Here is a 25,689-nt window from a genome sequence, read left to right on the forward strand (position 1 = left end):
AAGAAAAAACTGGGATCAAATAGAACCCTGAATTTTTGGTAATTTTACCCTTTTCTCTGTAAATACACCGAGATTATTTTTCAGTGTATGCTACGCGCTCACACGCGGATGGCTCACCTTGGAAATGAAGGGGGTTCGGAGCTTGGGGGCGGAAATGGGGTGACAAACAGCGATATATCGGTCGGCCGACATGACGGTGAGGAAGATGCTGCTCGTGATCTGGTTGATGCTCGTCGTCGTCATGTAGATCTTGCACATGAGGGCCCCGAACGGCCAGTACTGGAGGCTCATCGTCACGATGAGGAAGGGGATCCCGATGAGGAAGCACTCGTCGGCGATGGCCAGGTTCACGATGTACATGTTGGTCACCGTCTGCATCTTGGAGAAGCGGAGCACCACGTAGATGACGAGCGTGTTGCCGAGGAGCCCCAGCGTGAAGACGATGGCGTAGAGGAGCTGCAGAGGGATCCGGCTCGGGGGCATGACCCCGCCCTGCTCCAGCTTGCACGCCGAGTGGTTCAGGAACGTGTCGTTGTCCAGGCTCAGGTTCCCGCTGAGGGCCAGGGCCCCCCACTCGAGCCCCGATGACGTCATCCTGCCCGGGCCCAGCTACGCCCCCGCCCTGGACCCGGCCGTCAGTGACATCTCGGCTGAGGCCGCGCCCGCGCTCTTTCGCGCATTAGTTCCACATCTGGAAAAGAAACCAATAAGTCGGAATCCGAACATTGCAGACTGAAAGAAATGGAGTTGTTGCATGTGGGAGGAATATGCGATTTGACTACCGATACTTATGTAAAAGTTCGCGTAAAATACGATGGTGCTACTGGTTTTCTCTGGAATCAACTGCCAAGCTCAAATGAAGCTCTCGAGTTGAGGCCAAAATGGAGGGGATATCCCACGCTATCCTGAGAGTCCACGTCTACATCAAGACAAACTCTCCATGCAAAGATAGGGAGCAAATACATGAGCAGGGTTGCGGTGTTTTCAGCTTTAGAGTCCCCAAATAAAGTGGCAGCCCTGTCAATGTATTTTCTACCTATCTTTGCATGGAGAGATTGTCTTGATGTAGAGGTGGACTTTCAGGATAGCGTGGGATATCCCCTCCATTTTGGCCTCAATTTGAGAGCTTTTTTTGAGCTTGGGAGTTGATTTCAGAGAAAACCAGTGGCACCATTGTGTTTCTCGCGAACTTTTACATAAGAATCAATAGGTATTCATATTGCAAACAAGAGAGAACTCTAGAGTAAAATGAAGAAAATTTGGTGGCTTGCATAAATTGGTGAGCAGTTATTTGGTGAAACTACTGAGTCACTCATTTCGACTGTTGTTTTAGAAAATTTCCACCTCTCTTTCTCAATCTCTTTTTTCTCAAATAATACTGTTCTACATTTTTAAATTTTTTTTTTAGAGAATTTTTTTTTTTTGGTCTTAAAAGAACGAGGGAGTAACGAATGCAATTTTGTGCTAACACTATATTAGAAAAAGGTTCTTCCTTTCTTCTGTTAATTACTTCAGGAGGGATCGACGGGTCATGATTTATAGAGCATGTCTGATTTTTAATTTTTCTCAAAACAAATCAGCTATCTTTGAGAATGTCCGAACTACAGTGCTCGGAAGTTAAAGCACAAGAATAATCCTCTTTGGTTTTAATACGAAGCGATGGAACGGCACTAAAGGACCAGAATGAGGATACCACTATTCGTGCTCTTGAGCCGTCTATATTGCATATACGAAAAATTGAAGGCGCGCTGTTCCTTTCCAAGTTCACTTACTAGCTCCGCCCGTTCCTACAATATTTAGTAATTAAATTTTCTAGGAGAGATGTATCTCAGCGAGACGGTCTCTGCACCATTTTTTTATGGTATTCTTTGCGTTCACGTGACTTGAAATACCATACAATTTTCAATGACGAACCATTGAAAATAGACATCAAAATTAATTATAAAACAAAAGAATGATGAAATTAAATACCTGCATATTTGATTTAAAATTAATCTTCTTTCTCAGTCTTATGTTCTTCAGGACTAGTGAAGATCCTAAAGTTTGTTCATTCCTCAAGTTTTACAAGCGGAGCATTTAATTGTTTGGTAAGTGATGTGACAACAACAGAAGTATCGGTCGATTGAGTGGTTTGGACTAAGAGCAGCTAATAGATTCGTATGCCATCAATGTTCCAAATGTTGGTACTCCTGGAATCGCACTTAGTTTTTTCGGCATGATCACACGTGTAAAGAAAGTCTTCCCATGTGTTTATTGACACCTGAAACCAAACAGAAAGTAACGGAAAATCGGTTAGAATGAGATAGTTATTTCTATATAAAACTGGTGTTGCAGGTATCACCCTCGCAAAATGGATCGAGTCAATTAAAGAGGTCGGACATGAGATTTTTTACTAAAACTGCAAATTTTGATGTTTATCTCGTCATATTTTATATTTTAAGGGGTGTTTCATTTAGAAAATTCCACGAGGAAACTAATGGAGCCACTTTTAGAATTTGAAAGTTTTGTATGTGTCAAGTACGCACGGCAGGATTGCTATGTTTGTGATATTCGACAAATTGTGATCGTTTCCCGGAAATGAAAATAAAGAAATGAAGGTGACGTAATAACTAAAGCTCGGTTCAAAGCACGCATGGCGATCATTTTCCGAATGATTCAATCCTCCCACCATTGAATCTAACTGAGAAACGGAGGTAATTTCGACGCGCGACGCTGGCAGTTTCTCACAGAGCTTCCTCTTGGAAATTCGCAGTAACATTTATAGAAACGACCTCTCCCGGCTTCCGAGGAAACGACCAAGAGCTGAGGTTCCCATGGAAGAAAACACAACTCCGCGCCTTCCATTTCCACCACTGCCTCCAGTCATATGCCACTAAAATATTTTCCAAGACTCGAGTGCCGGCGAAAATAGTGCAATTGGATTCTATTTCCATTCGCACAACGACCGAATGTCTTTCCTCGTCGCACAGACGAAATGAGAGCTCACGCGCAGTGCAGTGTGTGGTTCTTAAAGTCTTAGGCACCCACTTCCTTTGCGGGTGCATCGAGAGAAGAAAATATAGACAAAGGGTTGAACATTCTATTTCATCTTCCGCCGACTACAAATAGTAGCTACCATTTCTTGACTCCGATCGTGAACAGCTTTATTGAATTTCCTACATTGAGTCTTTGAGCACCCATCTCCTCATTCCGCGCGTTCAATTTAAGTTCTTTTGTCTTGCATCAATGGGGGCAATTTTCTTTTACTTACTCACCATAGATTATATTTTTTTCGACTAATGGAAGGACTGAAATAGAACTAATGATCTCTATTCAATTTTGAAAAAGTAATGGCTTTTTCGGAGGTTGCACGTGATTCGTCCTCTTGTCCCTTCAAAAATAAACAATGTTTTAAAGACGAGTATTTAATACAAACAAAATCAAAATGGTTGAAGGTTTTATAGTCAATAAAGATACGTAATTATCTTTTTTTTTGTACTCTTAAGAAGTTATATCTCACAGTAGCTCAGCGTGCAGTGTCTTGTATGTAGGTAATCGTAAATCATTGCCGACAATAGACAAGAATTCATATAATATTAAGATACCGAATTTGATCATTGAAATACGGTGATTCGAACCACGCATTTAAGGCTTAGGAAGTCCAAAACCTTCTATGCGAATACTTTGTTCCTTCATATATGCATGGAGCGAAACCCTAGTTTATCGGGCAAAATTTTGCTGGAAAGCGATTTTTTGATTTCGTTATCTATTGTAAGAAGAAATTAAAATTAAACATTCTTTTTAGTGCGAGTTCAGAGGGTTATAAATTAATCTTGATGTTTATGAAGAACGTATGTCGCATAAGATATATTGTGTGTAAAAAGAAGGGGGGAGAAATTGCTTAATAATAAAAGGTACCCGCATTAAATTTTTAAGCCTGATACTATTCTTGACTAGGAAAACAAACCCTCGATCTAGAATAATCAAGTTGAATTTGTAGTCTTTTGGAGGTCGTAGAATTGCCCATATGCACATCACGCCGACCAGTGGCTGCATTGAGTTTGGCGCAATGCGTGAAGTATTCCTGCAGTCTTGTAGGCGCTAATATGCTTCTCGCGCCGACCAGCGGCCGAACTGTGTTAGGCGCAATGCGTGAAGTATTCCTGCGGTCTTGTAGGCGCTAATATGCTTCTCGCGCCGACCAGCGACCGAACTGTGTTAGGCGCAATGCGTGAGGTATTCATGCAGCCTTGTAGGCGCTTATATGCGCTCTTCCATTTTAGTGAAAACAATTTCTTTCCTCAGACTAGCCGTTTTCAGGATAATTACAGATTTCGTAGGAAAAGCACGATTACAAGCAAAATTCGACTTTCCTAGCCGCAGAGAACTACCGCGATAGCTCATAAAGCGGAAGTCGCGAAATAATAAGTATTTGCAATGGGAAATTTTATGTTCTTTAAACAATACCCAATTACATTTTCCCGTAGGATTGATTGTTTTTAAGACATAAACAAAAACAGGTGGCGTATTTTGACTTCTCCGTCTATCTTTTTCCGCCTTTCTGCTAAACGAGGCCCCTACAAGAATCGATACATTTCCATAGGTTTAAATGAGGAAAAAACAATCTTACCGATTTGCTGCGAACCCGCTAATGCTTGGTTCCTTTCTGCTGAACGCGGTCCATTTTTAACCTTATTTTCAGTGATTCGGTTTCACTGAAAGTTAAGAGACGGACAGCGAAACGTGGCAAGAGGGAGCGAGCATCGTCCCTCGGCCGAATCCGCTGAGCGTAAAAATCTTCACCTGAGGAGGTGACGGTGGCCGCACCATCCCGGACGCGGGGAGAATTTCAATTACGTGTACGACGAGTGATAAGTAAAATATTCTGAATGTTGAGTAGCGTCCGCGTCATTTTTGTTGATTCTCGCGTGGATCGGGGTCTCGTTATCCTTCGGGAGAAGTCGCCGACCGGGTCCGAGGCCGGGGCGACCTTTGCAGACGCGAATCATTATTTTTATCAGTTTTCGTTCCCCCCCCCCCCCCCCCCCCCCCCGCCTCCTTATCCGCGATGGAAATCCGAGTGCGGGACAATCGGTGTGGAAATTAAACGAAAATAGACGCGTCGCAGAGGAGGAAAATCCGTTCGCTCACCGCGAGCCCCCATCATCGTATACACTTTTCAACTTTATCGGATGGCCTTATTGTTTCCACGAGACGTTTCATGGGATTTGTCCCAGGAAAATATCTCACTTGCAAAGTCGGGAAAAATATTGCGAATCAGTCGATGGAGGGCCTCAGAAGACGAGGCGCATAAGTGCAGTTTTTGAAAAAAAAATTGAGATATTCGAGTAAAACTGGACTGCATTTTGCAAGAGGGAACCAAAAGCATTGCAATGTTGCTAAGATGGTGCAACTTTTCTTGTCTTGGAAGAAAAACCTGGTCTTTTAGAAACATTTTCTACTTCACACGCTAAAAACTGTAAATTTAAGACCAAAATCACCGTGTAAATTTCATATTTTTGCATGATTACAGTAATTTTATCGCAAAGGGTGAAGTCGCACAATTTTAGCAACACGGCAATGCTTCTGGTTCCTTCTTGCAAAATGCAATCCAACTAGTCTTCATCCGTAAGACTGTGCCGTTAGTCCCCTCGTTTGTAAATTTTTCCAACCGGTGTAAGTGTAATTTGTTTGTCTTTCGGTGACATCCAGGAAGCCTATAGACGGGAGCAAAGCGCGAATGGATTCCGCGTCGAGTGTAAAGGGACTCTAGTTGGGAGATCAGTCGCTTGATGACGCCCAGAGAGTATAGAAGGTATACCTTCTATACTCTCTGATGACGCCTTGCGAGGGATGTTCCAAAAATAACATCAGGTGGACGAGAGCAGATCGACGGTGAAACTACCAAACCACGTATCTCGGTTTGCGACGTCGCAGACTTCCTGTCATACTTTATTTTTTAAATGAAAAGCTACTTAACGTCCAGTCTTGAAAATTTCCGTGATTTTTCCTCTTCGTGCGGAGAAAATTCTGTGAAAATTTCAAGGAATGATATTGATTTGGTCTACTTCAAAAAAATAAAATGTGAGCGGAGATTTTTAAACACCGCAAACGAGATACGTGGTTTGGTAGTTTCACCGTCGAGATGCGTGTGAGAAGCCAGGAGAGGGGCGATGACTGCCGAGGAGCGGGGAACGGAAATAAAGAACCAGGGCGGCGATGAGACCCGAAGCAAATTTATCGATCCGAGCTTGAGAGCAATTTTGAGTAATTGAAAAATGGCACGAATCAGCAGCTCGCGGATGAGATAAAAAGCCAATATTCTCAACAATCAATCTTTCCGCGACCGGCAGCGGTGGCGGAGCACTGACTTCCAGCCACTTGGTTCGAGTGCGATGCGGGGAGGGGGGCGGGGGGGGGGGGGTCGGCCTGGGATGGAAATCACACGTAAGCACATATGCGGAGATTGCGCCAAACGTGAAAAACACAGATCCGCCTTAATCAATCTCGCAGATGCGTCTGACTTGGGACCTTAAACCGTCGTGATACAGATCCGTAGGCATGACCCCGTTGATCCACGTGGAGGATGCGTAAATTATTTTATCTCGACTCTAAGTGATAAATGGTCTCATCCGAGTCATGCGTAAAGCTCAAATCGGTTTTCAATGCTCAAACTTTTTTTTTCTATGTTCCGAGTTTGAGCTTTTAAAACTTTAGCGAAGAAAATCTTCGGAAGTTTAAAACCGTTTGAAATTTTATTAGCAACAATTCATAGCTCTCTACTATTTAAGACAAAATGTACCCGGAAGGTATTTTTCAGTGAGTGGAAGTAAAATTAGAATCGATGAGTTTAATGTTTCTTGGCTTCCATGAAATTTTCTCAATTGCTGCAGAAAATGATTGCAGAGGTAATATGTCGACGGTGTAACTACAACAAACCCTCGATTCAGAATAATGGAGTTGAATTTTTAGTTTTTTGGAGGTCAAATTGGATAGTTTTCGTAGAATTGTCCATATGCATTTCACGCCGACTGGCGAGGCGACCGCTCTGTGTTTGGTGCAATGCATGAAGTATTCCTGCAGTCTTGTAGGCGCTCGTATGCTTCTCGCACTGACTAGCGCGCGCCCGCACTGTATTTGGCGCAATGAGTGAAGTATTCCTGCGGTCTTGTAGGCGCTTATATTCGCTTTTCCTGTGACGTTGCAGACGTCCTGCCATATTCCATTTTTTCAATGAAAGTACCTAACGTCAATTCTTGGAAATTTCTGTGATCGTTTTTCTTTGTGCGAAGAAAACTCTGTAAAGACTTCAAGGAATGTTATTCATTAGTTTTTATTCATTAAATAAAATAGGAGCGGAGCTTTTAAACACTGCAAACGAGATACAAGGTCTGGTGATTTCACCGTTGATGTAGGTCTTAAGTGAATTGATAAAATATTTGAAAAGGATATAGAATCGGTATTGCTACGCATATTAGCTTTAAATGATTAATTGGAAGTTGTTTCACACGGACCTTTGCACACAATGAGGTCCATTCAATTCACCCAAGTAAGCCGCTCGGTGCTCTCATTAAACAAAATTTTGCCCTCAACTCAATTCCCGTCACCGATGTAAAATTGTTATTGCAGATCCGCTATTCAAATGAAACAACTTTGACAGCCTCTTTTTTTATTTTGCATATTGGATGAATCGAAAACTTACTGAGAAATAAACAAAACAAGTGGAATTTTTCTCTCCACCATCATTATTCAATACCTTGCTAGCGCTTGATGAAGAATGCAAATTTCAATCAACTCAGTTGAAACAGAAATCTCACGACATCAGCAACACTACTAAAGCAACCAGTGAGTCTCCTACTTTCTCTGTTTACATTGCTTCTTATTTTGCATTTAAAGCGTTCTTTTCCTTATTTCATAACCTTCGGCTATTTCTTAGAGATAAAATCTAAGGGGACTGAACATTCCTCGACTAATCTTGGAATTTTGAGCGATAGTCATTCCGGCTCGGCGAGCACAGGGTTGCATATTCGTAATTTTGAAGGTGATATTTTACCACGCACAGAATCGATGCTAAAATATTATGATGAAATGACCGATTTTTATTATATTGACACCTAAGTAAATGTAACACGGTACGTTACACGAGGATGAAAATTAAGAGTTACCTCTACTTTTTCACCAACGTCAGTGGCGTGGCGGGCTTTGCGATATATCGATTGATCTACCGTTCAAACCCATGGAAAAGGATCAATAAACAGGGTGTTCGAAATAAACACCTTAATAATCGACTCTATACCATAGCTTCAAATAAGGAAATATCGATAATTGATCATTCAGGCCTCGCCACTAGATCAACATAAACCGCGAAGAGAGTATCGAGTATTGTGATACTTCGTTCGCGGTTTATCGCGACGTCTCTTAATATTGAAGAGCATCGCTGAAGTGTAGCAGCAATGTCCCATTTTGATCGTGAAAACTTATTTAACAACATATTTAGCTTCAATTAGTAAGAAAAGACTCTATAACGCGCTCAAGGACAGGTTCTTCTCACGAAAAAAATGTTTTAGGGGCTGTACCCTAAAATTATGGCACCACCCCAATTTGTTGGATGATACGGACAATACCGATTAATCGAGGTAGTACTGCAACTTAGGTTGGGGTAGTGCCGCAACATTTGGGTTAGTAACGTAATTTATCGGGGTACTACTACAATTAATCGGAAATGTCACTATTATCCATAAACCCCGCGCTCTTTTTTCCATGCTATAAATTGTATTAACTGATGAACCTTCTCATTAATGTCCGACCATAAACCAGATGGGTCTCTATTTTGAGTCCCTAGAGCAGGTAGGCTACAAGGCGAGGACTGTAACAAACTGGGTCTTTTTTCAGGCGAGGGAAAAAATGGACAAAAAATTCCCAGCGGCAGCAGGCACAATTTCCACTGCGGAGTAGAGGGAGAGGATCATTGCTTATAATCGCGAATGAAATAGAAAAAAGATCCGATGACGGCGTTGCCTCGTTGCCTTTTCATACAGGTCAACGACTAAACCAGCAAAAAAAAACCGTGAGAAAAAGCACTCAAGAATTATCTCACGGTTATGTATTAGACAAAATGTGCATCTGGTTTACGGTTAAAATTTCAGTCCGCTATCCCTTTAATAGTGTTCTTTATCATTCAAAATTGATAACTGTCATGTATAGAAATTTGGTTGATTTATTTTGCTTTGGGCGACTCAAATCCCCGGTATCAATTAGTAGATACCGAAATGTGTCTATGAGTATTTGTAGACTTAGTAAATAGTCATCCAGCCATGAAATCAACAGAAATGAAAAGTAAATCAGTCAACTCCTGTATATAACCTTTATGAAGTATACCCCGTGACTCTATTTAGGCCTTCATTGTTTGCAAGTTGTTCATAAGGCATAGTAATATTGCACTTTCAAAATTTTCCGGTGATTACAGTCACCAACATTGTATTCTTAAGAATAGTCAAGAAAACTACACATCAATTCTTTAAAAATCGCGTTAAACTTGATTATCCGTTGGTTACACCCACCAAATTTCTTCGGAATTCTTGAAATCAAGAATTCAAGAATTCGAAATCCCGCTCTTGTGTGAAAAAGCGCTGAAAAAGGGCAATACTGAGAACGCAATTTTTCCGATGGGACACGCTCTAAAAATCTGAAAATGGACCTTTAGACAAGGTACGAATTTTAGCATTCTGATACATGTTTCTTAACCAAAATTTTACGTAAAAAACGATGTGCACAACAAAAATTACCAAAACGAACTTCTTACGAAGATATTGAATGATTCTTGATGCGTGAATTCAAACCGTCTGCTCATGAAAACTCAATGCTCTACGTGATTCACATCGCGCGCTAAACGTTATCATAACAGTCTCTGCGATATAAAAATCTGGCAACTTCGATCTTGACGCTTTGGTTCAGCTATAGCAAATTGCTTATAATTTGAACAACCAATGGTGGGAACTGAACATTGCTCGATTGAGAAGCTTGCTGAAACCGTTGTAGTGCGCGATTTGACTCACGTGGAGCTTTGAGTTTCTTGTGAGCGGGCAGTTCAAATTCCTGATAAGCAGTGTGGAATAGAAACATTAATATCTTCGTTAGGAGTTGGTTTCAGTAATTTTCGTTGAGCGAATCGTGTTTTATGTGAAATTCTGGTTAAGGAACTTTTATAAAATTGCTTAAATTCGTACCTTGGTTAGTGGTCCATTTTTGTTTCCTTGATTGTATTATAGTAAGTCCACCATCTCTTAGAAAATAAAAGTTATCCTCTAGCGCACAATCCGACAACAATTTAGGATAGGAGATGTGCAGAGGCGGGCCCTTTTTAAGAGTATATTTTTTCCTCACACGGCGCGTGTTCCCAGACCATTTCGCCACTGCGTTACGGCACACTCCCCAATCTTCCGCAGCTTTATCGTTCGGAGAGGGAGGCGGGAGTAATCTTCTCAGCCGCATGAAAATTTGCCCGCATCCGGGCCATTTTTCCACGGCGTTATCAGTCTGATCCGCGCACCAGCCCTGACAATAGTTTTGCCGTAAAATTTTTTATCCAATAATTTGCCCATTGTTTGTTCCGGAGTAAGCGGAGTTTTCAGCTCCAGTCCCGGGCTGTGTGCTAACCCGAAGTTTATCATCTCCGATCCCTCTCCGTATCACACTTTCCTCGGATAAGGCTGCTAGCCGGAGCCTGGTTAGGAAATTTAAACAAATCACCATGGCCACTGTTGCAAAATTTGCACACCCATTTTCCTCGAGTGAGACAATGGAGATGTTGCATGTGTCAGGAATTTTCGATTTGACTATTGATTCTTCTGTAAAAGTTCGCGAGAAACACGATGGTGCCACTGGTTTTTTCTGAAATTAACTCCCAAGCTCAAAAAAAGCTCTCAAGTTGAGGCCAAAATGGAGGCCCTAGTAAAAATTGGCAGTAGAATGTGTGTTCCAGAATACTATAGACCTAAAGCCGGCTGTAAGATTTCCAATAGCTTCTGTAGCCGGCTGTACAATTTCTTATAGCCTTTTATAGCCGATGGCGATTAAGCAACAGCCGGACGATAAAGTTTATGCTAAACGTTACTAAATACGGATACTAGGACTTAGTGAGTTTTTGGACTACCGCTCTCTTTTTGGGCCGCAGTATCTTGATTTATTTTGCGAGGAAAACTCCGTACATTTGAAGGATGACTGTCATTCTTAATATGTTGGAGCGCCTTCAATTTCGTATGATACTGTGCAATACCTCTGGTGTGAAATAGTTGCTTCAAGCGCCGTGGTTCGCTGCGGCGCGGCGGGCGGGCAGGGAGCTCGAAACGCGCATTGGCGCCTACAAACCTAACAGGGATACTTCACGCATTGCGCAATGCGTGAAGTATCCCTGTTAGGTTTGTAGGCACCAGTGCGTCGCCGCTCCGCTTTGTGTTAGGCTCTAATATTTAATCTCGTGGAGTCAGCGTTTTTCAACTCATGATTTTGAAATGTTTGCTTACTCTGTATGGACTATTCTCATTTTAATTGATGAAAAAAAAAAAAAAAATGTTTTAAAGGAAAATATAATGTGTGTTCTGTAAATATTAAGGTAGTTCCGTATCAAACTTAATGATTTCCAAAGCACACGAATTTCTGCACAATTTCTTACAGCCTTTTATAGCCAATGGCGATAAAGGGTAAAGCCCGGCGATAGGATCTATAGCCCGATCGTAAACTTTTTTATAGCTTCGTATAGCCCGGCTATATAATTCGCTCCGCTTTCTACAGCCAGCTATACGATTTTCAATAGCCTTCTTTAGTCGGCTATAAGAACTCCTATGGTATTTTGAAACGCAGCTCCTATCGCCAATTTTTACCAGGGGGGATATCCCACGCTACCCTGAGATCCCACCTCTACATAAAAAAAACTCTCCATGCAAAGATAGGGAGTAAATACATTAGCAGAGATGCCAAGTTTTCAGTTTTAGAGTCCCCAAATAAAGTGGCAGCCCTGTCAATGTATGTGCCCCCTATCTTTGCATAGAGTTTGTCTTGATGTAGAGGTGGACTTTCAGGATAGCGTGGGATATCCCCTCCATTTTGGCCTCAACTTGAGAGCTTCTTTTGAGCTTGGAAGTTGATTTCAGAGAAAACCAGTAGCATCATCGTGTTTCTCGCCAATTTTTACATAAGAATCAACAGTCAAAACGCAAATTCCTCACACATGCAACATCTCCGTTGATCGCTACCAATATTCCACCGTGCAGTTCTCCGCGTGGACAGTTCGTTGCCTGCCCAATAGCTCGGCTGCAAACTTCCTCCAAAAATGGCTCTATAATCGCGGTTTTTTTCCTCCTTTTTTTTTACAGGTTTTTGCACCTATTTAGCTGCAGGATGCCGATAAGCTGTGGACATGAAAGTTTTGCCCTTAAACTTTGAGATTTTTTGTTTGATAGACACCCGTAAACAGTCGGATTAACTATCAAATGGAACACTGTCAGACTATCTATCACCCATGTTTACAATAAAAAAAGCTTGAACTTCACATTTGGACCTCGTTAAGCAGAAAGGAATCAAGCCACATCATTTATTGCCAAATATAATTGGGAAATTTAATTTTTTACATATGAAAACGGTTGTGCGCATCTTAGTGCACATTTCAGTGTATAATCGGCACAGCACGAAGAAAATTCATTAACATTTTCAAAGGAATCTGCACAAAGGTCCTCTAGTAAAAAATTATATTGCCCAGTTACATTTGGCAATAATGATGTGGCTTGGTTCCTTTCTGTTGAACGCGGTCCATTTAATATGTCCCGAGAAATGAGTTTTCATGCTCAACCTCCTCGAGAAGTCAGGTCCAGGTATGCTCTAAGGATTACTTTACAAAATCTTTAAAAGTCAGGGAAGAGTTGAGAAATTTCAGTGGCGTGGCGTGTTTTGCGATATATCGATTGTTATGCCATTTAAACCTATGGAAAAGGATCGATATACAGGGTGTTCGCAGCGAACATCTTAATAATCGATTCTTTACCATAGGTTTCAATGGCATAACAATCAATATATCGCAATTCACGCCACGCCACTGAGAAATGTTAATATTCAAGGCAATTTGTTGCACTGCAAGGCTTTAGTTCTGTGTATCTATCATCTTGAAAACTAGTTCGCACACCAGATGAGCATCAAAGGGAACGAAAGTTATCACTGCAGATGCACAGCTGAGTGCAAAACAAAGAGGTGAAGGTGATTGATTTTACCCCGCATCAAATGACACCCGACGCCGAACGCGGAAGGAGAGGTGTGTAACTGATACTCAGTAACGACTTCCCATCTTATTTCCTGTAAGCTCCGACTTCCCTTTTTCGTCAGCAAAAGAGTGCTGTGCACAGGGTATCACAAAGGTAAACTTACACCGGTAAGATTTAACCCTGTTGTCTGGTTTAATAATGATAGGGTGATTTTTTCCCCCTACAATCCCTTGTACCTACAATCACTCGGCTGAGAGACGAAACACGGAAAAAAATGTTAAGGGTTGTACCCTAAAATAATTGTGGTATTTCCCCAATTCGTTGGATGATATAGATATTTTCAATTAATTGTGGTAGTACTGCAACATTTGAGTTGGTAACCTAATTTATCTTAACTATTTATATTTAACTTTCATTGCAGTTTCCTTTTTGAAATGCTCCTCACGTACTTTTAGCCGTCAAAATTGTAAAAACTCTGTATTTTAAAAAATTGACGCATCTTTTGAAATAAGTATCTACAACGATGATAGGATGATGCAATTTTTTAAAAATAATCCCATCTATGCAGGAGAGAAATAATTATTTTGTCCAAAATTAACAGAAGAGTCAGAATTTCAATCTGAGTGAGAATATTTGACACTTTGCCTAGGCATTTGACAAAATGCCTTCATTTGATTATTTGCTTGCGAGATGTCGTTGTTCCCCAGTCAAAAGAACGTAACTACAGTTTAACATTGCCAAATTTCCTTTCACAATTTTTATTTTTACTTGGAAACTTTAGGGATTACTCCTTTGGAAATTTCACAGATTTTTCCATGGACTATTGTCAAAAATCAACGAAATTTTGGTCGGAAATCGCACGTTACTTTTCGTTAAAAACAAGAGTCGAGTAAGTAGCTTTCGCAACCCTGGAATGGAGATACGACCCTTCGTCCGGGAAACGACAATATATGTATGTATGTATAAAGCCGCTTTTATAGTGCTCTTTGGCGCTCTGCGACCCCTAGCCGCCAAAGTCCCCTATCCTCCCAAAGCCCTTTAGGGAGTCGGCAAACCCTCATTTCTTCTGAAACCCCCTGTCGCCACCCTTTCACTGGGCGTCTCCTTCGTCTGCTCCCAGGAGGAACCCAATCAAACGACCTCTTTGGCAGCCTTTCGTCCGTCATTCTATTGACATGACCATACCAGACAAGCTGTCTGGTCAAGACGTCGAATATAATGTCATTTTCGACATTTTTGATCTGACGCTCTCTTTCATTGTGACCCGATCTCTCCTAGAAATTCCTGCAGACCTCCTCCAGAAATCCATCTCCGTTGCTCTTAGCATCCCCTGTGTCCGCTCCTTCAGCTGCCACACTTCACATCCGACAATATATAAGGAATAAAAAAGTTAACTTTTGGGACACCCTGTGAGTTGCAGCGTTGTGAGTGGGTGAAGGGAAGTAGTGGGAAAGGGGTCCTCGACTCTTGCTCCGAAGTTGTTAGGAGGGAGGGGGAGTGAGGACGCGTGGTGGTGGTGCCGTAAGTGTAACCTCAAACTTAACGAGAGATATCCGATATTCCCGCGATGATCTTCGCAGCGGTGTTATCATTATTCATTGAAAATTAGCGCGTGTCTACGGCGCGCCGAGCCGCGACCACGAGTCTCACGCTATTCAAACAATTCTCATCTCCTCCCTCCTTATCAACCAACGCACACCGCTGAAACGCAGTCCTCTTGCCGTGGTTAGAACTCGTGCATCTCATTCTGCGCAAATCTTCAAATGAGGTCTTAGCAGGGTGGCATGAAACGTAAGGAAGAAATGAAAGATTAGAAATTTCAGTGAAATGTTTCATGAAATTTAACGACGCTGTGAAATATTTTATATTTTTCAGGGAATAGAGTATGCAACCCGCACTCAAACACACAACAATAGAAGAAAGTCACAATTTTTACAGTTCGCGAAACCCGAAAAGGAACCGATATTTTTCAATATCTTCCATAAATTTCTGAACTTTTATGAAATATTTCACGTGAACTTTTAAAATTTTATTTTTCATGAAATTTTGCCACCCTGGGTTTTAGATTTACTTGTTCTTTCCTATCATTAACATGATTGTCAAACATAATTTTTCTATTTTTAAAATATTTTGATTAAAACATAGTTTTTCTATTTTCAAGACGTTTGCGTCAACTAACTAACGAGGCTCGCCCTCCTCTCATTAATTCAACCCGTGTGAGTATCTAACCGTAAACGCTGCAAGCCTGCAGGGCGTAGTCAACAAACCTCCTGCAATTTGAATCGCCTTCAATTAACCGAGTAGGCAACAAACTCTCCCTCGTGCTCGAATAGTGGTATTCTCTCCATCATTTACATTTCAAACGCTCTTTTTTACGAGACGTTCGGGGGTACCTGATGTGATTTTCAAACCTTTGAAATTTTTGAGAAGAATCATGCTGATAGAATAAGGAATCAATGGTTTAGAACTGATCCAATACTACACGTGGCTGATGTAATTAATTTTTCGGTAGCTGGAAGATCCTTTCAAATGCAGGGTGTCTACTGATACCCTGTCATTCAAACTCCTTGCTTTTTCAGTACCTTTTCCTTGCTTTCCCAAAAATTCCTTTTTGAGCGAGTCTCAAATACCCTTGCTTTTTCCTTACCTTTTCTTACATCAAACGCATTTTTAACTATATTCGGATTGGGAAAGTGAAATGATGGAATGACGAAGGAATAAACCGAAATACACGAGGAATCCAACCGGGAAGTTCATGAATGAACAATGCTCGGAAATTGCACACCCCAAAGGCTACTTTATCTAGAATTTGTCGCAAAAATCTCGAATTTCCGAACCTATTCCGTACTTCCGTACCGCGACCCTCCGAAATCCATGCTTTTTCGGTGTGTTCGTACTTTTTCCGTACAGCAGACACCCTGAAATGAAACGTGCCCTCTTTGGAACCGGACAACTGATTTCATTTCGACCAATCATCCCTCTCCGCTGCCCTAAATTTTCAACAGATCCATCCGCAAATGACACGGGGGAAAAAAATGAAAACGGCTTTTCCCGAAGCGGAAAACGGGCTCATTCGTGAAGCGACGGCCAGTCGCGGCTAATTACACACCCGTGCCGTGCTCCAGTTATTCATCAAACTGGGTAGTGGAGGGGAGGGGGGGGGGGAATGGCGAAGGTCCAGGTCAGCCCTCCCACTCATCCCTGGTGTCCGACGTCTACTCCAAACAGAACGTTTTGGGAGCGATAGGGTAAACATTTTTTCATTAATTGGATGAATCGTAAACAAAGCGTGTGATGGGGACCGTTCTCCTAAGCTCGTAAATGATGTAATCCGTCACGTTTCTCCGTGAACCGTGTCATTGCTAACCTTGATTGGCCGATGGAACCAAGTGTGAAACCCCCCCTCCCTCTCCCATCCTTAAACCTTTGAAAGCACTGAAGGAATAAGATACAGGTTGCGATATTCGAGGTTTAAAAATTCTGAGGGGTTTTGACGGGAGTATTGTAATGAAGTAGAGTTTCGATCAGTGGCGAGGTGCGAATGATCGATTATCGATAATTTCCCCATTTGAAGCTACGGAAAAGAATCGAATTTTAAAGTGTTCGTCGCGAACGACCTATTTATCGATCCTTTTCCGTTGGTTTAAATGACAGACCAATCCATATATCGCAAGGCACGCCACGCCACTGGTTTCGATTAGCTATTGTCTTCCGATTCGATTAATGAATCGAAAATTAAAAACTGCTCAGTTTCCAGGTAAATTTAAAAAAAATCGGCATGAAATTTTTAACAATTCAAGCGGGAAACAAACAGAAATAATTATGACGAAATTTGCTTAATGATCACCGAAATTGTTCAGCGCACATGAGTTTTGATCCTCTAAATCAGCACAAATGCTGATTTACAACTGGGAACCCTTTCTCACCCACGTTGTAATGTCATGCAGAGTTTTCTTGTGCTCTCGTCGTGATTATTGGGCTGTTTTACCCTATTTCCTTATTTATCTATTTCTTCATCTGTGCCTCCTATTTGCAATATATCCACTTCACAGCGATAAACCATGAAAACCTTAATTTTGATTTTTTCGCGAGTCAAATAAGATCCCGATAAAAAATCTCAGGGCCGATTTAGGAATAGCCATGTTCTCTTTGAAAAGAAATGTATTCAATTCTCAACTAGATGCCACATAAATGTCACACACATGACCCAGTAAGAATACACAATACGTATAATCTTACCAAAGGAAGAACAAACTTGTACTACCGAAGTTCCTGAGCAGCGAGTCGAAAATGTAAGACACAAATTAAATCACGACTTTAATGTTTACTCTCCATCAGCGTGTGAAGTTTGTTCCAAGCGGAAAAAGTGTTTTAGCGTTATAGTAACTTTTGGGAAGTGTAAATGTTATAAAAACACCGGCGCAATCAATAGGAGAGCACGGTTGTATCTGTCAGGGGCAGTTTCCCTCAGCAAAGGGTCCATTGCAAGCATCAGCTTTGACACGCACAATCATCCGAATAACAGACTTGGAAAATATGAGCCTCAAACCCTCCCCTAAATCTTCGATCGCTTCGTTTTCTTTAAAACGAACTCGAGTGTCAATATAATCATGTCAAAATTTACTCGATGCGACGATTTCTACGCCCAAGGCTAACTTTTTGATCTGGAAGTGGAATTTTTAAGGAAATATTTATCTCCACCATTTTCTATACGGAGCGAGTTTTTTTCTCTTTTCCGAACCGAATCGAATGGAGCTGTATTTTTTCAAGCCAGTCAGGGGCGTGAATCGAAAGGGGAGGTACCTATTGACGAATGAGTTCGAGGACCTCGCCGCCTTTGGAAGGACAGGTTAGTGGGTCAGTAGGAACACACAAAGTCAACGTAGGAAAACGCAACATCGATCCTATTTCACCTTTCTTCGTTCTTGTAAATGACCGGGAAGATTTATGAGACCCCACGTTAGAATGATAGACTGATCGAATCAAGACCTCTTCCAACACTGCCGTACTACACAAGAGAATCGCGGTACACCATTTAACTTTTGCGAGTTTTTCTTTGCCGGAAAAAGTCATGCAAAGGTATCCTTATCATTCTGCTTGAACGGGAACACAAGCTTGTAATACAATGCGGGTAATATCTGGTGTGGTTGATAAATTTTACTCTGCCGTCAACAATCGGAGAGAAGTTACTAGGAAATGTTACTATCAAACTTTAAATTTCATTATTTTGCTGAAAATCTCGACTACACCGATGTTTTTACCAGCAAGTTAGGATGAGAAGGAGGAGAAGAAACTTTTTTTCACTACATATTGTGTTTCAAATCATCTTGACTTCTTAAAAATGATTTCGAGTAAGGCCGCGCATAACGCGGGGCATGGCCTTACAGCAGACCATTCAAATGAGGACAGCTCTCAGTAAACAAATTTCTTCCAGAAGAAACATTTTCTTTAAGTCTTTAGCCATTTTAGTAAAACTGATAGGGTCAAACGGACCACAAAATTGAAAATTTGAAATATAAAAGGGAATAGTTTTTTATCCATCTCATAGGAAAGCTTGAGTTTTGCTCTTAAGATACCTTGACAAGTACTTCCATGCCCAAAATCCTCATCAGAGAAAAATCGGTTAATTTCTTGTTAGAAAATCTCAAGCAGTCCAAGAATATTCATGATGAAATTCCAGAAGTCAAGTACCTGTTCCTACCACCCTGTTCCTCGCTTTTGAAACATGCACATTACCCTCTGAAGTAACATTCATCCTAGGAAAACAAACTGTTCAGACGCGTACACTGCTCTGCTCTGCGGCAGACTACCTGAGAAAAACTCGAAAAAGCCGGATTAGAACATCGCAGTTCTTGCTCAGTACGTCAGATCAGAGCAGTGCTTTTTCTCGGAAAGAGCTCTAAGGACCTCGTATATGCATTCCTTCTAACAAGATCAATAAAGATAGCTTGCAGCCTGTGCCTCTACCTCCGCCTCTGTGCCAGCATGACTTGATCCGCATCAGAGGTTACCACCGAGTGTGGCTGAATAAGACCACTGAGTAGCTACATTATAAAACTGCTAAAATTGTTTAGAAAACATAGCTTTGAGGAAGGAACACAAATAATAAGCAAAATAGGCAAAACACTGATGTACAAAAATGGTTTTCTTTCATTTAGGAGTATGAACGAAAAGTATTTTTTGCAATTTAACACTTAGTTGTTAAAACAGCACCTTGAATTTTTTCGTTTTTTCGAGGAGGAAGTTTTCCTCCCAGAAACATTGCTACTCTTTGAATGTTTTTCATCAACCCAATCGTTTTAATTTATATGGTTCCTGAATTAAGAAGAGTATTTTCTTCGGGGTTTTAATACCTATTTATTTAATTTATTTCGGGTTTTAATCGCGTCATACGAAGAAAAGCACATTTTAGACATTTTGTCAGCTTGGAGCAAAAAAAGCTCCTTAATATATTTCCACCCTCGCCTCGTGCGGACGTGTATTTACACAATTGGGATTACGACCAAAGATGATGGAGCAATATCGCCCACCTGCGAACTGACAATTTTCCGGGACGAAAAGAAAGTTTCCCCATTTTTGTAATTTTCAGGTTAGATCTGCAATTTTTTCATACATTACATTAATCATGCGCTTCAATGAAGAATTGGGAAAAACTAAAAACACCAGCTCGCGTATTTTATACCATCGAATGCGGGATAGTCGCTAACTCATTTTCGCCAAAATCGTCAGTTAGGCGGTATTGTTCTGTTCCTTAGCCCCCGATATGGATAAACTCGTGTGTCGCTTAGTGCCGATCAATTTTTCCTTTGTGTGTCTGTGTACCCGTTGTAATTGTTTTCGCAAGGACGTTCCGGTAATGAAGCATGTTCGACCTCGTCTGCTCACCGATTGCCACATAGTCCGCCTCGCGCCTGTCCCTCCTCATTACCCACACAAATGCCAAGGAAAAACGCCGTATGAACATTCGAGAGTTGTCAAATTTCCCCGAATAAAACATGTATTCTTGAGGAAAGTTGTGCATATTTTTCCTTGAAATTTTCAGATGTTTTAGATTAAATCGTGAACAAAATTTACCGAAAAACTCGAGAAAAAATATTCACAATTTGCTCAGAAACTACGGGTTTTCTTATAGGAAATATGGCAACATCTGAAGGCTCATACGACGTTTTTCCTTAGCACAGCAGAGCAGGAATCACGCACTGAAAAAAAATTCTCGGCGTTTTTACCACGGTCCGTTGGTGCCTTTACCATCCCACTTTTTTACCAATTATTGGTAATTTTACCAAGACAGACTGGTAAACTTACTTAAAAACCGGTATTTTTACTGTTTTTTTTAGGTAAGAATACCACTTTTATTAGTAATCTATTCCCGGTAACTTTGCCATTTTATCTCGGTGATTCTACCACAGTCGATAAAAATATTGGCGTTTTTACCAAGGTCCAGTAAAATTACCGGGAAAGTTCAATAATTTTACCGAGATTTCTCGGTAAAATTACCAATTCCATAAATGGTAATTTTACCAAGAAAAAACTGGGATCAAATAGAACCCTGAATTCTTGGTAATTTTATCCTTTTCTCAGTAAACACACCGAGATTTTTTTTTCGGTGCAGAGCAGGAATCACGTCGCGGCGGCCAACTTCCCATTCGGCTGTCCGACTCGGAGAGCGAAGAAAGGAGATCTGGCACCGAGGCATTTCGTAATTCATCAAAGGCGAGATTAACATTTTCATCGATGTGACAAGTTGAGGGCGAGCCACAGGCCCCCAGGGATTCGCGACGAGCCGCACCGCGACGATAAACCACCGGGATGAGATGACTCCCCCCTTCCACCCCCCCCCCCCCCTCGTGCCTGCCTCCCTCTAACACCTCCTCGATTCCAGGACTGATTGACGAGAGTGAAATTTTCGATTAAGTCTCACTCAAAGTCCCATCCGATCGGTCTTGGCGAAAAACTCGTGCTCGCGTCGAGTCACAGACAGAAAAAATTAGATGCGCACGCCGCGCCGCACAGTGGATTGAGTCAATAGGGGACACTGGAAAAAAAAAAAACACATTGGATCTAGAGTCCAGACTCTTAAAAACATCGACAAGATAAAATACTCTCGATTCAATCAGATTTAAGCTTAAATCAAGAACCAAGCCTCTTAATTTGAGCGGATTTCCTTTTGATTTAAGCTTAAATCTGATTTATCAAGAGTCCTTTTTCTTGGCAATGTTTTCAAGAGTCTGGACTCTAGATCCAATGTGTTTTTTTTCCAGTGGAGGTCGGACAAAATTTGGAAACTTCAAGCGCTTGTAACTCCGTTTATACAATACTTTGAGGTTCTAATAGTGGTTTTATCGTTTTTCTCATGAAATTTTCTTCAAAGAACACCCCTTAAAGTTCTAAACGTGACGAAATAACCGTCAAAATTTGCAGCTTTAGTCAAAAATGTCATGTCCGACCTCTCTAATTGACTCGATTCATTGTGCCGCGGGAAAACCCTGTTTTGAATGCTTTCGTGCTGAGGAAGGACGCCGTACGAACATTCGAGAGTCGTCGAATTTCCCTTGATAAAACATGTATTCTTAATGACATTTACTAATATTTTTTCTTGAAATTTTCAGATATTTTAGATTAAATTGTGTACGAAATTGTCTGATAATTTTGGGGGAAAATATTTACAATTTTCCCATTAAATTCTGTTTTTATCGAATCAGGTTCGGCATCGTCTGGAAGCTCATATGGCGTTCTTCCTTAGCACGGCAGAATGAACCTAACCCATCCAGCAAGAATCACGGATTAAAGGGCGAGGGGTTGTTGGATGATATGGGCATTCCCAATCATTTGTGGTAGTAACCCAATTAAGTGTGGTAACACTTCAATAAATTAGGTTACTAACCCTGTTGTTGCGGCACTACCACAATTAATGGGAAATGTCCATATCATCCGACAAATTGATAGCAAACCCAGGTAACAATGAAAATGTTACGGGTCAAATGTTATGAATTACAGTTTATTTGATTCTTATTTTCCTGTGGAGAATGGTGGCTTGTTACACTTGATTCCATTGTCGGTCTAAGAAAAAATAATCCATGATGTAAGTCGTTTATTCTTATTATTTATTTGAAAAAAAAATTATAAAAAACCTGAGATTACTGAAGCCGGCATGGACACATTTTTATAACGAGGATGACAATATTCGTCGCTTATGAAGCCACCAAAAAACTTGGCCAAAACGTGATGTACTGCTGCCCAGAACGCAACACTGGTGCTCGAAAAAGCAACGCACAATACGCATTTACGGAAAAAATGAAAAACCAAGAAAAAAATCGCACGCTTCTTTGCAAAAATCGGCGGTATACAAAGCATGGAATTGATTTATGAAAGAGTTAAGGAAATGCAGCTCGGAGTGCCAAATTTTGGATACTGCCAGAGACAAGAGACCCTCCACTGGCCTCCTGGCGACAGGTGGAAGCTTTTACTTTCGTGGATTCAACAGTTATTTATGGACAATTACAAGGGAGCAACAGTCATCACCCTAATTTCGGCTGTTAACCTACCTACATGGTGTATGGTGAAACAAAACTGCCGGGACGTTTCACGGGATTTTTCCCAAGTTTGAATCGCAGGAATGAAACTTCTGGGATTTTTTCCCGTTACAAAACACAACCAAACGTCTTCTCATTCTTTTAAAATCATTCCTGGGATTCCACAAGGAATTGGAATTGGTTTAGTTAGTACTGTATATTGTAATCTTCCGTCACATTCTTACGGCACAATGATACAACTATTTGAACTCTCCGGAATGCGTGAGGTATCACGCCGCATTTGAAGGCGTTTTCAGAACAGCCAAGTTCCGATACCCGGATTATCGTTTTGCAAAGTTCTTATTTTTATGTTTTATTTTCTACCACTTGTTTATTTTTAATCCTCGTATAAAAACCACCCATTTGCTAAGTACAATTCTAGCTAGAGCGCACTTCAGCTCTGCATTCACCACTGCAAAAATGTCAAAGGAAATCGACAAGCCCAGCGTGTATGGAGGCTATTTCAATTATTAGTATTGACTAACTCAATATTTTTCCCAACTTCGCAAGTGAGATTTTTCCCTGGTCAAGTCCCATGAAACGTCCCATGAAGACAAGATCCTAGATACTAGTTAAGAGTCTCTTGTCTCTGAATACTACTAATAACAGAAAAAAGGAGACATTCCCCAAAAAATCACCGGGGGAAAATAGGAAAAACAGTTAGGAGAACCATGGGCCAAGCTTCGGGCGCTGGAGAGCGTGACGAAACCGGGCGTCCCCTCGAGGAGTCGAAGCATACCAAATTCGTCACCCCCCTGACGTAAGGGCGTATCTCAATTTCCATTTGATCCCTGTTTTACACATAAATACATGCTTTCTAGGGCTCATGCGCGAATTGAGATACGCCCTTACGTCAGAGGAACGACGAATTGGGGAGCACGTCGTAGTCTCCCTCGTAATCCAGGCACGTGAGAGCAGATTCTACTTCCGTTCAAATAAGGCGAGGGAGGTGAAAAAGAAGAAGGAAAAGAAAAGGAGCAAAGCAACATGAGGTGTTGGTATCTCGCGTTCATGCGCCTCTCTCCCTCACGTGTCTTTTTTTTGTCGTAGCTGAAATATCAATCGATTTCGTTATTGATACATTCTAGTTTATCTGGGTTAGGAGTTTTCCAAGGGAACGTAGAGGACGCCGAGAGGAGATGGGAGAAAAGGAGGGAGGGATGGGAGTGGTGGTAGGAGGGGCGGGAAAAATCATTAACCTAGGGCACTAGATAATCGAAATATGGCCCCGCGAAGAAGGCGTTCTCAGTTAGAGTCGCGCCAACTAAATCCGAAGCAAGGACGCGGCGATGTTGAATACTAGCGCCTGTATGCAACTATTTCATCTTGAGAGTTGTCTGTGTTGTATGGAAAAAAATGAAGGCGCTTCGGTTTTCCTTTCCCAAAGCAACAATATGCACGGGTTTGTTTATAAGCAATTTTTAAAGATAATAGAGAAAGTGTTAACTTTGATTCAGAATCTTCTTCATGTTACGATTTTATTGTTTCATTTCATTCACCTTAGCCCTTTGTATCCTGGTGGTAGACATTTGTAACACCAATTAAACAAAAAAAAAAAAAAAAACTTCAAATTCAAGAAGGCTTCCAATGTTTCTTTAATTTCTATTTTCACAAAGGCATATATATAGTGTACCTCGCGGAGACATTATTGGTTATGCACGTTTCGAAATTTTACGTTTGTTTTATATTACTTCCTCATTTAGTATCAATGATGAGGCCAAGAAATTGGAATAAAAGAACTAGAACTACGTGCTTTGAAGTCTACACAAACTCTCAAGTTTGGGGTATTTGATAAACAAAGATTTGTTTCACGACTGCAGGATTTTTTTACTAAGTTTTTTTATTTACATTAAATGAATTTATACATTTCTAGAGACTTCGAATTGATTCAGTAGTTTGTTTTTTACAAACTGCATGACGAACTTAAAGACGTCAGATCATGAGACAGCTCCGCTGATATAGGATTAATTCGCTAGAAAATGAAATCACCATAGTAATGAGAGAGATGTTGAGAATTACGCTGTTCAGAATTTACAAGAAGTTCCAGTGATTTTGGATCAAACATCGTAAATAGAAAACCTCGCATTGTAACACGTTGAAGCATTAGTTGTGAATGATTCCGATCGTGTTTTTTGGTTTTAAAAGGTAAAGAGGCGAGTTGTTCCGCGGTTTGATGTTCGAGCTCACAGATAACGAACGAAAATGCACAAAGCGCGGAAATTAGAGGAATCCGATTCGGGCGTTTCCATCGGTGAAATACGCGAGTTTAGTGCGACGACATAAATCATGGGAGGCTAATTAGAGTCGCGGTCCAATCTTTGGCTCGAGGAGTCATCTGCCGCGGGACTATTACTCGTGACTCGATATGAATAACTGCAATTGCGATAGAGGGCGCTCGCGGCAGTGACTCGGCGTGGTCAATGTATCGAGAAGGGAGTCGAAGGGCAGCGCGCCAATCCGCCGACTGATTTATCGTCAAAACGACGTCATAATCGCGTATTTATGACCGCCACCTCGCCAGCCAACCGCCCGCTCTCCATTTCCACCTATCTGCCGATTGGGATTGTTACAGCCGGCTCCGCTGCAACTCATGATCTCGACTCCTCGTTGCGGCTTCGCCCGGGAGCGGGACTGTCGTTTGCGCTCGCCCTGAAGGCTCCAAGCGCCTCGAGAACCTATAAATGCACGGACATGTCGGTAATTTTGAGGTTAGATGATGGAGCTCTTGGGCCCGGAAGGGTAGCCAATCTACGAATTCAAATTATCCACAGTAATTGGATTGCATTTTGTAAAAAGGAACATAGAGCATTTCGATGAGGGAAGGATTGTGCAGCTTGCATCCTTTGCAATATAATTACTGAAATCATGCAACAAATTAATTTTACAAC

The 25,689-nt window shown here is 41.3% G+C and overlaps 1 protein-coding gene across 1 annotated transcript in view; it reads right to left on the reverse strand.

The window, feature by feature from the left end:
• Window positions 1-25,689, reverse strand: part of LOC109037433 (somatostatin receptor type 2) — a 259,262-nt gene that overhangs the window by 11,243 nt on the left and 222,330 nt on the right. Inside the window, exons 4-5 of the mRNA XM_019052097.2 lie at window positions 1,972-2,260; window positions 118-691 (exon numbers count right to left, since the gene is read on the reverse strand). Of these exons, the coding sequence (XP_018907642.1) occupies window positions 118-594 (477 nt within the window). The 5' untranslated portion in view covers window positions 595-691; window positions 1,972-2,260. The remainder of the gene's footprint in view (window positions 1-117; window positions 692-1,971; window positions 2,261-25,689) is intronic.

Source organism: Bemisia tabaci, chromosome 5, assembly GCF_918797505.1.
Source record: "Bemisia tabaci chromosome 5, PGI_BMITA_v3".
NCBI lineage: Eukaryota > Metazoa > Arthropoda > Insecta > Hemiptera > Aleyrodidae > Bemisia > Bemisia tabaci.